At 41.4% G+C, this 15401-nt stretch overlaps 1 protein-coding gene across 1 annotated transcript; it reads left to right on the top strand.

Moving 5' to 3' along the window:
- The first annotated feature begins 4195 nt into the window (after positions 1 to 4195).
- On the top strand, positions 4196 to 12717 carry si:dkeyp-51f12.3 (uncharacterized protein LOC107988041 homolog). The gene is made up of 4 exons (XM_037537678.1): positions 4196 to 4313; positions 4403 to 4842; positions 6202 to 6674; positions 12267 to 12717. Exons 3-4 carry the CDS (start codon positions 6421 to 6423, stop codon positions 12439 to 12441), a joined length of 429 nt encoding a protein of 142 aa, XP_037393575.1. The 5' UTR covers positions 4196 to 4313; positions 4403 to 4842; positions 6202 to 6420; the 3' UTR covers positions 12442 to 12717.
- The last annotated feature ends 2684 nt before the right edge of the window (positions 12718 to 15401 follow it).

Genomic DNA, 15401 nt, shown 5'->3' with positions numbered 1-15401 from the left:
TTCCTGCTTAGTCACTTAACTTTAATGTAACCCTGGATTTCCTTTACTTTTTAATGGATACATCACCATGGCCTACTGTGCAGCAGGTTAAGATAATAATTACTCACCATAAGCAGCTTATAGACCAAACAGGGTGAGCTTCTGAGGGAGGTGTACCCCCCGCCCCCATCCCCTGTTTTTTTTTTCTGTGACTTGCTGTTCATCAACTATATAATTTTTTATACTACACATGCAATTAACATAATAAAAAGGAATGCCACAGCAACCACTTACAGAAAAAATCCACAGATTTTTCACATTTCTGCCGAGGCCAATAGTTAAGATGTAAACAAAGTCATTCAGAGTGGTTGGACATGAAATGTGCTGTTCTAGCAATACTTTAAATCGGGCTTTAAATGACTAAAACAGAGGATTCCCAATCTCAGTCCTGAGGATCACATGCTTTGAACATTGTTGTTTTCTGGTGTCTCACACATCTCACCTAGCACATCAGGAGCTTGTTCATTAGATGATGAGCTTGATGAGGAAAGGCACAACAATGTGCACAGTGTGTTTCCCCAGGACTGGGACCGGCACCCGTTCATTAAAAGCTACATCACAAAGTTCTAACACAAAACAGTTATGAATAGGTCACCTGCCATTGTGACAATAGAGCTTTGAGATAAGGTTCTGATTTTTTGAATCCATTCATGACCAAGTGGTATAAGCAGGAAGGAAAAATAGCAAAAATAGCAAAGTACTTTTTCAGATTTGCTACCATTTTACCATCATCAACCTTACAGATAAATCACGTAGAAATGTTGAAACGCAGTGAGTTTTCCTTTATCAACCCCTTCATGATGTTTGGGTCAAGCAGCCAATCAAGTGAAAATGATCATTTTTCAGTGGAGGAACAAGAAGTCGAAAAATATAAAAGCTTTTATTACGACAACAAAAACACCACAGTTCATACATTGACAGCGGTGACGATGTGGCTTTTTGCTGTTATGAAGCCTTTACTTCCTACATATTTGTTCCTGAAAAGTAGCCACTGGACCCCTCTCCATGGCTGTGTTCAAATAGCACAGTGTGTACTGTACACTGTATACTGCACCAGTAGATACTATACAATGCATGCTACTCTTAGTGTCAGTGTTTGGTATACTATCTAGTACACTGGTGTCCAATCTTATCCACAAAGTGCTGGTGAGGGTACAAGTTTTCATTACAAACAAGAAGAACACACCTGATTTCACTCGTTTGATCAGTCAGTCTTAGTCTTTAAACAGCTCATCACGTGAGCTCTGCTTTGCTGCAATGAAAACCTGCAGCCACACCAGCCCTTTGAGGATAAGATTGGATACTCCTGATTGAGTATGTCACAGTACTACAGGGTAAAGGCTTGACTAGATTCTACCAACATCAGGAGCTGAGCCAATCAGATCAATGCAATGACCTGCTTCCTTTTCTTTGCTCTATAATCACCAACCGCTATAAGCTGTTTTTCCATGTTGCATTATAGGAAGTAGCATATTGCTGTTGTCGGAAGAAAACTTTGTATCTCCAAAATGGTAACTTTACAGAAAACAGGAAAAACCTACTTTATTTTTAATGAAATGTACACAGAATGTATTGGGTAACAGGGCTTTTCAAATTATGTCAAAAACTGAAAAAGATGAAAATGAGGTTTTCTTCCAACAGCAGTGATATGAAGAGAGATATGGCTACACACTAGAATGCATGGCCAGAGGAGCATGTCATCTGGCTATCATCGTTGTTTTGGAAAAATTTATGTTGATACTTTAGGGCCCAGGAGGATGCATTGTATTCTTTTGTTTTGGTTTATAATGATTCATATAGAATTCAACAGCAAGATGATTAGTGTCCATGGTTCCCCAAAAAATCAACATCTGGACATCTGGTTTATTACATCCTGCTTTCCACCCAGTGACCTCTGGGATGGGATCCAACCCCCCTAAATGGCTTGATAAAGTGGTCAGTGAGCGTTGGTGGTAGGTTTACTCCCACACTTCTGCTAAGACCTTTCTGCCATGGGAGACCCTGAAAGGAGTTAAAACTCCATCCAGCAGCCTTTCAGGTAGCAACCTTTTTTAAAATATCGCTGTTGTCGGGACAAAACCTTGTATTTTGCAGTTTTTGACATAATTTGAAAACATTTTGTTCCAACAGCAGCGATATATTTACTTTTACTGCCATTTGATTATCAGTAACAGATTTTTTTTAAACTGTATTGAAAAGAATAGCTTTTGCTGCTACTAGATGTAGTGTGCAAGGTTTTTGTCAGTCCATTAGCTACTGCATTTTATAGTGGTTTCATGTAAATATAAAAAAGACATACTGACAGATGTCATATGTAATTGAATAGTTAATCTTGATTTGATCACTGAGAAATGAAGTGCACTACACCTAACTGAGAGTAGAAATACCCATGGTTAATATAGTAATAGTGAAGTTCTTTGTATATTTACTTGAGTCAGGGTAAAAAGAAATATTAAAATTAAGAGATCTGTGAGTTTTTACTTGAGTTGGGGTTAAAAAGGCGTGTTGTTCTAGTTTTGTTATATTATTATGATAATCGGTTCCCATTAAAGCATTGATGCATAATAACAGGGGTGTGTGGTGTGAAAGGTGCTGGTGTGGCTGCAGGTTTTCATTCTAGGCAAGCAGGCCACCTGACTCTACTCATTAAACGACTGATCAGGTGTGCTGTCCTGTTTTTTTTTTTTTGGAATGAAAACCCGTAGCCAAACTGACCCTTTGTGGAACATTGGACACCCCTTCATTCACCCCTTTACCCCTGGCCCCTGGCTGCTTATAGTCGGACAGTATTGTTGATATGATATTGTTAGATTATCAATATCATCGATGTTATCAAATTATTGACAAATTGATAAGTGGTCCCAGCCGAGCATCTTCTGTGTATTGTCTACTTGTAACACAGTAGTTCCAGCTGTTTATGTAAGTCAAGAACTCAACATTTTTTTTGACATGTGGGTTTTATACTACATGTGTTGGAGGGTCATTTAGGGCGACTTCCCACCAGAGCAGGTTCACCATCTCAGCCATTAAACACATCTAGAAACGCAACTATTAGACATGGTGAGATGTACGGAAGTCCAGAGAGGATGTTACTATAATTTTCAGTATTGTAAGATAAGTAACCTTATTTTAAGACAGCAGTTTTATCTTGAAATAACAAGATGAATAACTTATTTCAAGATAGAAAACTTATCTTGAGATCACAAGATAATTAACTCATTATCTTAAGATAACAACTTTTGTTATCTCAAGATAACAAGATGAGTAACTTGTTTATTTCATGATAACAAATTTGTTATCTTGAGGTAACAAGATCATTAACTCGTTCTCTCAAAATAACAATCCAGAAAATTATAACTACCTTATGGCCTCTCTGGACTGCCATAGAGAGAGCATAGCAGACATTAGCACAGTGTTTCCCAACCTGGTTCTCAGGGCCCCCCAGACGGTCCACAGTCCCATTTTGCTTCAACCCAACTCACAACAAATAGGGGTGAAGGTCAAATGTGGACTATCTGAGGGGCCCTCCGGACCGGGATGGGGTCCGCTACATAAATACATTTTGTAAAATGGATGTGTTGACTCTGTTTTGTGTCTTACATTTTCACAGTAGAACAAGATTCAGCGAAAAAAAACACGCGCTGAATGAAATTCTGTCCTCGTGCTTGACTTCATGCTTCAGGGGAATTCCACCCATTTTTCAAAATTTCTGCACAATTCAGTGGCTGAAATGTAAACAGTCATCGAGAGCGGTTTGATGTAAAACGGTTAACTGTAGAGAAACTTACAAGTCGCTGTTGTCAGAACAAAACCTCGTATCTCCAAAATGCTAATTTTACTGGAGAAGGAAAAAACATACTTCACTCTTAATGTAAGTCAATGGAACCAGGCGTCTTTCCAAGTAATTTTAGGCGGTTTCTTTTGGTCCATTCATGATGAAATTCACACACAATGTAAAGGGCAACAGGCATTCTCAAATTATGTCAAAAACTGAAAACGTGTAAAATGCAGACAGACATTTTAGTCGTTTTCAGATAGACGTGGCAGCCGTATGGAACTCGAACTGAATAAAAGGTCTTCAGGCAAGGATTCATTCATCAAGCAGGGCTGAGAACCAGGCAATTAAAGCGAAGGTTCTCCAATAGGAATGTCGATCGCTCGTCTCTCCTCTCACTGGGGGTACTTTTTGGCTTAAGTTGTCTGACTGACAGGGAAATTCGCGTGAAATATCTCCCTCCTGTGGCTCCGAGAAACAGCTACCGTCCACCAAACAGGTAGGCATGTCCAGCAGACACGCTGTAGGAGAGAGATTCTCAGGGAAGAGGCGTTTTGGTCAACTAACTCTGCCATGTTCTCCCTGTAGTCGTAAGACTCCTCTCCATGTGCTTTTCCCGAGCCCGGACAGTCAACAACGTTGTGGTGGTGGGACGTAAATGGGAAGGGATGGCTGTGAACGCCAGCCCGGAAGGCGGGTCCTGCAGATTCGAAACCAGATCGTAGCTTCAAGCTTGAACAACGAGGCGTCTTCAAAAACAGGAATCCTGGTCTTGGACGAAACGACCGTGATTTTCCCGTTTTGGGGGCTTTTCCGCTGGATGCAGGGCGATTTTAGCCCACAGGAAATGAGCACAGGGCTCGGAGACCCGGACTGCACCTCAGCTCGGTTTATCACTCTTTCCCTTCTGTGAACGGAGTCCATAAAAGCTTTTTTATTGTCGAGCACCGCCAACATTCATAATCTGGCCCACAAATTTGGCTTTTTTGTAGTCGCGGGAACAGATGTAGCTCTCCAGCGGGACTAAGGTAGGTAGGCTGTGAGTAGCCTGGGAATCACTGCTGAGGAGAACTGCCTCGTGTTTGTCATGTTGGAGGTTAAATGTACTCTGTTCTGTGGTCTATGGCTGCTGTGGTTGCGCGCTTTATATCATGTGTTCCGAGAGAAATTATTAAGATATTCAGCCCATCTTTCTTTTTCTTTTACAGTGTTAGCGTGGCTATATCAACAAGTGGCGAGTGCTTTTGCTTTAACAAGAGTTTTTGTCAGCATATTTATACATATAGACATTTATATGTGGGATATTTGATACATATATGGGATATATAGCTAGAGAGAGAGAGAGAGAGAGAGAGAGAGAGAGAGAGAGAGAGATAATATCCCAGATATCAAGCATATGTAGGTCTCCTGGCTGTTTGCCACTCCATTCTCAGACCACCTAGATTATTGTCCTGTGTACAAGCTCTAACTACTTTTTAATCTCCCTGTGCAGGATTTAAATACACATAGCCTTTAATTTTAGCCTCTAATTATATTAGGCCCAATATAAAATGATGTAGCTGTCTGTGCTAGATTAACATTAAGGAAGGAAGAAATAAGTACATGACAATGACAATGAGTGGAAAATGAGTGATGATAAGTGGGATTTTTCTATTACACTGCTTAACCACTGGTGGACGGCCCGGAAAACACTGAGCAAAATGCCACTGAACTGTCAGCTTTCCTATCAGTGGGCCAACAGTGGTCTACTATCCTCTTGCTATCAGGGATATTTTAATCTCTACAGTGTTCCTGTAGTAGTGTGTTACAGTAATCTATAAAACGTACAATACGCTACAGTAATGCAGTATGATATTACAGTAAACCCACTTAGAGAAAGAAAAGAACAAATCTAATCAAATCCTGTAACAAGTCTAGTCTGAAATACCACATTGTGTGATGTGATGTTGTTAGCTGTACATCATTCTGTGGGGTAGTAGTGTTGGAATAGTTACTACAGGTGTGCCTGCTTTTAGATGCTCATATTAAGTGATGTTCTTCAATTTAAAATTCATTTTAATACTTAATAGTGTTCATTTTAATACTTAATAGTTTTTTATGAAGAAATACTGCATCTACATCAGTATCGGACAATATTTAAGCTGATACCGTGTCATCCCTGATAGTGATTGTCCTAATTTAAAATAAGATTATTCCAAGAACTCCCAGAGCGCTATTAAAGTTTCTTTTCATACCCGTGTACTAAAAACGGCTGGAAGTGAAATATGACAGCTTATACTCCGTGTTGATTCCACGTCACTACATGAAAAACTGTTGTTGAGCTTACATTGTTGATCTAACTGCTATTTTCTTGGTGGGCGTGTTTATTTCCTCTGCCCTCTGTGCAGGTTGTTCTGCAGTCTTTCACTGTGATCTCTGGGGACATGAGCTGACACCAGGCTGGCCTGGCTTTTGTGCTGTGCTCTGTGCAACACAACCCCCTTGTACTGTCAGAGCCAATCTCCCCTCCCTCACCCCGAACACAGAGACAAATACACGTGCGCTCTGGTGTTGGCAGAGTGGCGGGCGGTGAGGCTCCGTGTGATGGCTCAGCGGAGGGAGGCAGGATGTCGCAGCCCCACAGAGGGCTAGTGAGCGTGGGGGTGCTGCTGGTGGCGGCCGGGGTCATCCTCGTCATGTTCTCTACAATATACACAGGCATCATTGGAATGCTCCTGGGTGGCCTGGGCTTCTGCATCCTCATCTACTCCTTCTGCCAAGTGATGAAGTCCAGCAGTCACATGACCATCCCAGGTCACTTCCTGCTCCACCCGCGCACCGGCACCCGTTACACCTACGAGCAGGCCATCGCTCTGCAGAGGTAAGAGGCTCGTTGGAAAGTAGGGTTGGGAAATTTGACCATATTAGGATGACATTAAAATATCATGATGGTCATGTTTTTTGGTATTTGCATGCCATTGGGGACATATTCTGAAAATATTTGGAGGTTCTATTTTCAATCATGTCAAATAATTGCAATGTAATAATATGTAACATGTAATAATTGTAACAAACTGGCTTATGGGGGGTTGAACTACTGTAGACTAAATACGCAGATATAATACACTGATTTTCGTGATATCACAGACACGATCAATTCAAAATGGGATGTTTTTGCAGCTTAGTTTCCTTAATTAATGATTTTTACGGGGTAGATTGATTTTGTGTGTGTGTGTGTGTGTGTGTGTGTGTGTGTGTGTTTGTGTGTTTGTGTATAAAAAATATGGGCCATAATATAAACAGCACTAAAACTACCAGCTGCTTAGAGGAGCCCATGGTTGACGAGGGTTGGCACAAAGTTTGAAGAGTCAGAGAATTTATAATTCTCTTCATTTGACAATTCCTAATTTCTTGACCTGCTTAACGAGTCCTAACAAGTTAATTAAGGCCTACCAAGTTCTGAGACTTTACCACTAGAAGGGTATCCAAACATTTGGCACATGCAACAATAACTTTTTATTTTTTCAATTTTTTAAGTTAATCAAATATAAAGTAATGTGCGTTAACATTTGCAGAAAGGTGATATTCCTTTTTAAAATGGTTAGCTTCAGAGGTTGTGTTTACTTCTTTTCACTGTAAGAGTCGACAAAATATGCAGTTAGGCCAATGGTGCCAGTCCCTCTGAATACAACTGCACTGCAGAATGCCACTAAAACTGGAAACAGTCCTATCCCTAGAGGTTGCCACGAGATAATTGCATAATAGTTTCTTGTGCCAGATTTGGGCTATCAGATTTTCCGCTTGGAAGTTTGTTTCATAGCATTTGTGTTTAGTCACTGACCTCTCAGTTAAAAAGGCTAAGAAAAATAGTCATAAATGCTCTGATTACAGTGTAGAAGTAGGTCACAGGGAAAACAAAGAGAGACGAAACTGCGGCGTTCCCCCAAGACACGTTGATGACAGACATGATGGGTCTGCACCCCAGCCTTGGCCTGCGTGTAGCTCTGTTCTTCGGTCCAGTTTAAGCTCAGTTTAGCACAAAGCTCGAGGGGAAGTGAACTCTGAGAGACCCTCAGCACTTCTTTATACAGATTTGTGAAGGCTTGGTGTTGGAGTTGAGCATAAGGGTAATATTCATTAGAATGTTTACTGGCCAAAGTTAAAACAGTGGAGGTGATTTTTGCCATACTTGCTTTTAACTGCAATGAGTTGGGCATGACTATAGTAAGCATTGCTTACTTACTGTAGGACATGAGGAAAGATAAGTGGAACTGGAATTGGTAGTACTGTAGATTTACTGTTGCACTGTTCTGTTGTTGTTTGAAAATTTGGCATGATGTTAGTTTCCCTTTAGTAATGTGGTGAGATCAGTAGGCCTTTCTAGTTTCAGTTTACTACCAATTTTTTTTAGTAGAATAATACAAAACTCATTTGTGAAAATAGGGGGATTTTAAAACAAACTGTTCTTCACAAGCCCTGAGAATAGTTAATGGCTCCATCTCTCTTGATTCGTTCCATGGCTGAGGGAGAGAAAAAGAGGGCCAGTCGCCAATCAGATGCTTTTGAGCTGCTGGTATGTCATCAAAGCGGCCTCATACTGGACCCTACTCAAGAGACAATGATAGGGTTGTGTCTGAGAGCCGGGCTGGAGAAGACACAAGACGGGGAGTCATGGCAGAAAGCAGGATTTGTCACCAGAGTTGTGCTAGCTAGTACTGAAGGCATGATTAAGAGAACAAACGCTAACAGAAACCAGAGTCAGCCACATGTACATATCCAAATGAGACAGAGATTTTGTGTGGCTTGTAAAATGCTGCCATCATTTAAAGAGTGCTAGGGGGTCTCTTCACCCCCTCCCCCATCCCTGTCTCTGTCTGGAATTAAGGCTGTTTGTATGAGAGCAGTAAACACTCCAGCTGGCTGTATAAACTCAAAGCTACCCTAATGTACTAGGATCTATGAGTGAAAGGTCTTTCTGCATGCATTCCAACTCTGACAGAGCAGTGAGCACAACCTGCTCTGTGTCCACTTGAGTCGTCTTTCTAAAGAGGAAGGCCAGAGAGGACAATGCAGAAAAATGTATGTAGGTGTAATGTGTGTTTTCATCTTCTGCTAAAGCATAACAAAGTATGTGAAATATGATTCAGGCAGAGATCTCTATAAAGATAGATGGGCTGTACACAATAACCAAAACACCACAAGAAATATTCATACTCGTTGGCCATTACACTTACTATATAGATGCACTTTGTAGGTTTAATGTTACTGACTGTAGCCCATCTGTTGTTGCGTAATTTATCAGTCATCTTCTACTAGAGCTGGAGAAAACATCTATTTGGGATTTTTCTGACCAATATTGTGACTTGGATTTAAATTGTGATAACTTTCTCTAATTGATACAAAGGTTTTCAGGTACATTCATACATACAAGCCTCAAACTTGAAAACAACGTTCCTCCAGCCAAAGACAGTGTTCCTGTGGTCAGAATGTGAGCATTGATGAGTGGCACGCTGTAGGTTCTTGCTCTTACTGAATTGAAAAGTAACCGTAAAAAAAAAAAAATGATATTAAGCTATATTTGTATAGCACCTTTCATAGATCAATGCACAAGCGCTTCACAGAGGGTTAGAAGACAAAACAGATAACATACATTTAAATATCACATTAACATAAATGCCAAAATACAAATAGAAATTAGTTAAAAACAATACAAAAGAGCAATTAAACAAAAAACAATATAAAAACTTTGTATAACGATCATAATACATGAAAAAAGTAAAAAATGAATGCAGTAATCATATGACTGAAAGAAAGTAAAACAAAAAGGAATCATGAAAAACAAAGTTGGTAAAAATGTTTTCAGATGATTTTTGAAATTGTGTAGTGATGGTGTCTAATCTCTTTTGGTAAATTGTTCCAAAAGGCTGCTTCACCACTTCTTTTCTTGTTTACTTTTGGTACTTTAACCAGGCCTGCATTATTTGACCTTAAAAATGATTTGGAACATACAGGGACAGGCAGTCCGTTTTGTATGGTGGTGTCAGTAGCAATACTTTAAAACCTGTCCTAAAAGAGACTGGAAGCCAGTGTAATGGAATCACAATTGGTGTGATATGTTCTCTCTTGCATGCTACTGTAAGTACTTCTGGATGAGCTGTAACTTAACAATCACCTTTTCTCGCAAACCAGTAAACAATGAGTTATGGTAAAGTCATGAAAAAACAAAAGTGTGTCCATTTCTCAGCATCGTGCAGGCTAATATATAGTCTACCACCAGCAGTATCAGGTGAAAAAAGGCTGCTTGAGTAACCAGTGTGTGCTTTAAAATTTCAGAGTTGAACAGTACACCCAGATTCTTCACTGCTGGGTATACCTGTGAGGACAGACTTCCTCATTTTCTCATGATTTTATCTCTTATACCATTGAGATTTTCAGTTTTTTCTTGATTATGTTTAAAGATATTTGTTTTTCCACTTAATGATATTAACTATTCAGTCTGTCCATCCATCCATCCATTATCTTCCGCTTCTCCGGGGTTCGGGTCGCGGGGGCAGCATCCTAAGCAATGAAGCCCAGACCTCCCTTTCCCCAGCCACTTCCACCAGCTCTCCAAGGGGGATTCCGAGGCGCTCCCAGGCCAGCTGGGCGATATAGTCGCGCCAGCGTGTCCTGGGTCTTCCCCGGGGTCTCCTCCCAGGTGGACTCGCCTGTGACACCTCCCGAGGGAGGCGTCCAGGAGGCATCCTAACCAGATGCCCGAACCACCTCAGCTGGCTCCTCTCGACGTGAAGAAGCAGCGGCTCTACTCCGAGTCCCTCCCGGATGACTGAACTTCTCACCCTATCTCTAAGGGAGAGTCCAGACACCCTGGAGGAAACTCATTTCGGCCGCTTGTATTCGCGATATTATTCTTTCGGTCATTACCCAAAGCTCATGACCATAGGTGAGGGTGGGAACGTAGATCGACCGGTAAATCGAGAGCCTTGCCTTGTGGCTCAGCTCTTTCTTTACCACAACAGACCGGTAAAGAGCCCGCATCACTGCTGACCCATCACCAATCCGCCTGTCAATCTCCCGCTCCCTTGTACCATCACTCGTGAACAAGACCCCGAGATACTTGAACTCCTCCACTTGAGGCAAGAGCCTATCCCTGACCCAGAGAGGGCTCTCCACAGCCTGAGAACCATGGTATCGGATTTAGAGGTACTGATTCTCATCCCAGCCGCTTCACACTCGGCTGCAAACCGATCCAGCGAAAGCTGAAGTTCGCGGCCTGATGTCCCCAATAGGACCACATCATCTGCAAACAGCAGCGATGTGACCCTGAGGTTACCAAACCGGACACCCTCCATCCCCTGACTGCGCCTAGAAATTCTATCCATAAAAATTATGAATAGAATCGGTGACAAAGGGCAGCCCTGACGGAGTCCAACTCTCACTGGGAACGAGTCTGACTTACTGCCGGCTATGTGAACCAAACTCCAGCTTTGTTTGTACAGGGCCTGAATGGCTCGTAGCAAAGAGCCATGTACCCCGTACTCCCGAAGCACCTCCCACAGAATACCCCGGGGAACACAGTCGAATGCCTTCTCCAGATCCACAAAGCACATGTGGACTGGTTGGGCAAACTCCCATGAACCCTCCAGAATCCTGGAGAGGGTGAAGAGTTGGTCCAGTGTTCCACGACCAGGGCGGAACCCGCACTGTTGCTCCTGGATCCGAGGTTCGACTATAAGCCGGACTCTCTTCTCCAGTACCCCTGCATAGACCTTGCCAGCGAGGCTGAGGAGTGTGATTCCCCTATTCAGTCTGTCAGAGTGTTTAAAACAGTAGTGCTGTCTGGCTCAGCAGATGTACAGCTGGACCATCGTCCACTTCGCTTTGGAAATAGATGCAATATTTGTTTGTAATATGGCAATACACACCAAATGGCCACTTTATTAAGTACACCTTCTTGCACCTACACTCTTTGTCCATTTTATCACCTCCACTTACCCTGTAAGTACATTTTGTATTTCTACAATTACAGACTGTAGTCCATCAGTTGCTGTTCATACTTTCACTCAGATTGTGTGACTACATCTTTTCTGAGAAAAGGAAATTGAGAGAAAGATGAAAGTTGGTAAATCAAGCAGTGTTGTGAGAACAGTAGCCTGACCACCCCAGAGTCCAGACCTCAACATCACTAAGTGTGTTCGGGATTACTTTATTGTGAGAAACAGAAAGTGCAACCAACCTCTGTGTACTGAACTTTGGAGGTGTGGAAAAATATCCCTGGACGTCAAATAAATGAATGGTGTTCTCTGCTTTCTAGTTTTTGCTCAGTACTGTATTTAAAAAGCATTCCGAGAAAATTCTACACTGTTATGAAAAATAAAACTTGTGACAGTACTGCTATATGTTTTAGGTGTAAGAGTTGTTCCATGGACACCAAACAGACTGAGCATCTTCTGTAAACCTTTTTTTTCTGCAGGAGGCTAGACAGAATCCGCAGGGCTTCAGCTGAAGAGCAGCGTTCAGTCCAGCGCTCAGACACGACACACACCAGTCTCCACAGCCTGCCCGGTACCCCCCCGCCATGGGACATGGAGCCCCCACCATCCTATGAGACAGTCATGAAGACCACCACATCCCTCAACCAGCTATGATCACTGCTGTGCCCTCATGACCCTGTGAGGGTGATGCTAACCAGGATTAAGAGCTAGGTGCTAATGCTAGCTAAATAGTTAGCCAGATAGCCAAAAGTTGCCTGTAAGTATTTAGCATTTGTATTGTTATCAAACCACTCAGGCTGAATGAGTACCATAAGTGACCACTGACTTTGACCATGTAATGTATTCCTCTTCAGTAACATTATTTGCTTACTGCTAGTCACATGGCTTTTAATGGCATCAAAATACCAAGTAAAGTGCAAATTGAATCCAGCCACTGCAGGAAACTGTGGTTTTTGGTTTCCTTTCTTGTAAGGACATGTTCAAAACCACAGAGGAGTCATTCGTTCTTAGAGCTGCGCAACCAAGGTTTTATATGCTGGTTGACTGTAACTCTCTTTTAGAGTCAGTGTAAAATCTCATTAATCAGGACACAGAAAGAAAGTTTATGGCCAAAATATGAGAAACAACTGGCTGGTATAAATGTTAAGCATGCAATTTCCAAGACTTTTTCCAATTTCCAGGCTTCTTTGCTCTTCAATGTCTTAAGATCACAGGTGATCAACTTGCAGTATAATTAGTAGGTAAACAAATATACACTATATTGCCAAAAGTCTTCACTCACCCATCCAAATCATTGCATTCAAGTGTTCCAATCACTTCTATGACCACAGGTGTATAAAACCAAGCACCTAGGCCTGCAGACTGTTTCTGCAAACATTTATGAAAGAATGGGTCACTCTCAGGATCTCAGTGAATTCCAGCGTGGTACCATGATGGGATGCTACTAGTGCAACAAGTCCAGTCATGAAATTTTCTCACTACTAAATATTCCACAGTCAACTGTCAGTGGTATTATAACAAAGTAGAATGACAGCAGCTCACCCACAAAGTGTTAGGCCACATAAAATGGCAGAGCAGGGTCAGTGTATGCTAAGGCGCATAGTGCACAGAGGTCGCCAACTTTCTGCAGAGTCAATCACTACAGATCTCCAAACATCATGTGGCCTTCAGATTAGCTCAAGAACAGTATAGAGAGCTTCATGGAATGGGTTTCTGTGGCCGAGCAGCTACATCCAAGCCTTACATCACCAAGAGCAGTGCAAAGTATTGAATGCAGTGGTGTAACGCGCCGCCACTGGACTCTGAGCTCTAGAGCTGTGGAGAAGTGTTCTGTGGAGTGATGAATCATCCTTCTACATCTGGCAATCCGATGGATGACTCTGGGTTTGCCGGTTGCCAGAACGGTACTTGTCTGACTGCGTTGAGCCAAGTATAAAGTTTGGTGGAGGGGGGATTGTGGTGTGGAGTTGTTTTTCAGGAGTTGGGCTCAGCCCTTTAGTTCTAATGAAAGGAACTCTTAATGCTTTAGCATGCTCCCAACTTTGTGGGAACAGTCTGGGGACGGCCCCTTCCTGTTCCAACATGGCTGCACACCAGTGCCCAAATCAAGATCCATAAAGACATGGATGAGCGAGTTTGGTATGGAAGAACTTGACTGGCCTGCACAGTGTCCTGACCTCAACCTGATAGAACCCATTTGGGATGAATTAGAGCGGAGACTGCGAGCCAGGCCTTCTCGTCCAACATCAGTGTCTGTTCTTACAAATACAGTCCTGGAAGAATGGCCAAAAATTCCTATAAAAACACTCCTAAACCTTGTGGAAAGCCTTCCCAGAAGAGTTGAAGCTGTTAAACGGTGGGCCAACATCATATTAAACCCTATGGATTAAGAATGGGATGTCACTGCATTTCAAATGCGTGTGAAGACAGACGGGTATATATATATATATGGAAAGACTACATACAGTACATCAAGCCTGGGAAAACCCTTCTTAAGGGCAGAGCCATGGATGCCTTAAAGGGGAATTCCACCAATATTTCAAAATGTTTTGCATAATTCTGCTGTTGCAAGGCACACTAATACCCAAAAAAAGTTTATTTGTTCAATTTTTATCAGAATCAACATTACAAAAACTCGCTCACTGGTCATTTGGGATAGCGAATTAAATGGCCATATTTGCATTGTAGAAATTGCAATCACTGGTTCCTGTTACCACTGTAAAGAAATCGAATTCAACAAGTTTCTCTACAGTGCACTGTTTCACATCAAACCACTCTGAATAACTTTGTTTATAACTCAGCAATTGAATTATGCAGAATATTTTTTTTATTCTGCAGAATATTTTTGTTCTCCAGGGTATTTTTTGGTTTGTCCATCTGAATGTGCATGTCCAAATCGTAAGGCAAATTATTCAGTAACTGCATGAAAGAAATGCAGATTTTTTCTTTACTTAATTTTTTATGTAAAAGCTCCCCTCAGATTAACAGAAAATGTGTTTTATGATCACACAGGTATTGCGATATGCTTTCAATTTACTGCTGAAAGCCAAATATCTTTGATGCTCTTTGTATTTTTTTATAAAAATAATTTTTACAGAGCAGATCACTGAAGAGACACCATCTGTTTATAGTTTATAGCCCAGATTTATGGAAAAATGGGTTGACTTTCAGTAGACAAAAAAAATGTTCAGCTTCTTTTATTATAAGGGTTTAAAATTACATACAGTTACAGCTCTCAAATGACACCCACTTTTTGAATGTAGCTTATGAAATATGAAAGTTATGAAGAATATGACGAAGTGCATTTTGGAACCACTGGTGGTTCCAAGGAGTTTAAGAGGCTACATATCTGGAATCCCCCTTAATAAATATAACTAATAAAGATGTGTTGGCTAATGTAGGTGAGGCGTTTGATATTGACGAGTTTGAATGCATTAAAAAAAATCTCCTTTTCATAGTTTATTAGTCATTTTGACAGTAAAAAGAGGAAGATCTGGTTTGGTTATTCATACGTGTTTGCAAAAGTTCTTGTTTCCAAAATATCAGTGCTTGTATGTTTGATATAGCTGGTAATCGCTTGCTTTGCTAGCTAAAAGCGTCTGCTGTTATACCTG

Source organism: Pygocentrus nattereri, chromosome 4 (assembly GCF_015220715.1).
Source record: "Pygocentrus nattereri isolate fPygNat1 chromosome 4, fPygNat1.pri, whole genome shotgun sequence".
NCBI lineage: Eukaryota > Metazoa > Chordata > Actinopteri > Characiformes > Serrasalmidae > Pygocentrus > Pygocentrus nattereri.
This window is presented reverse-complemented; position numbering and strand designations above follow the sequence as displayed.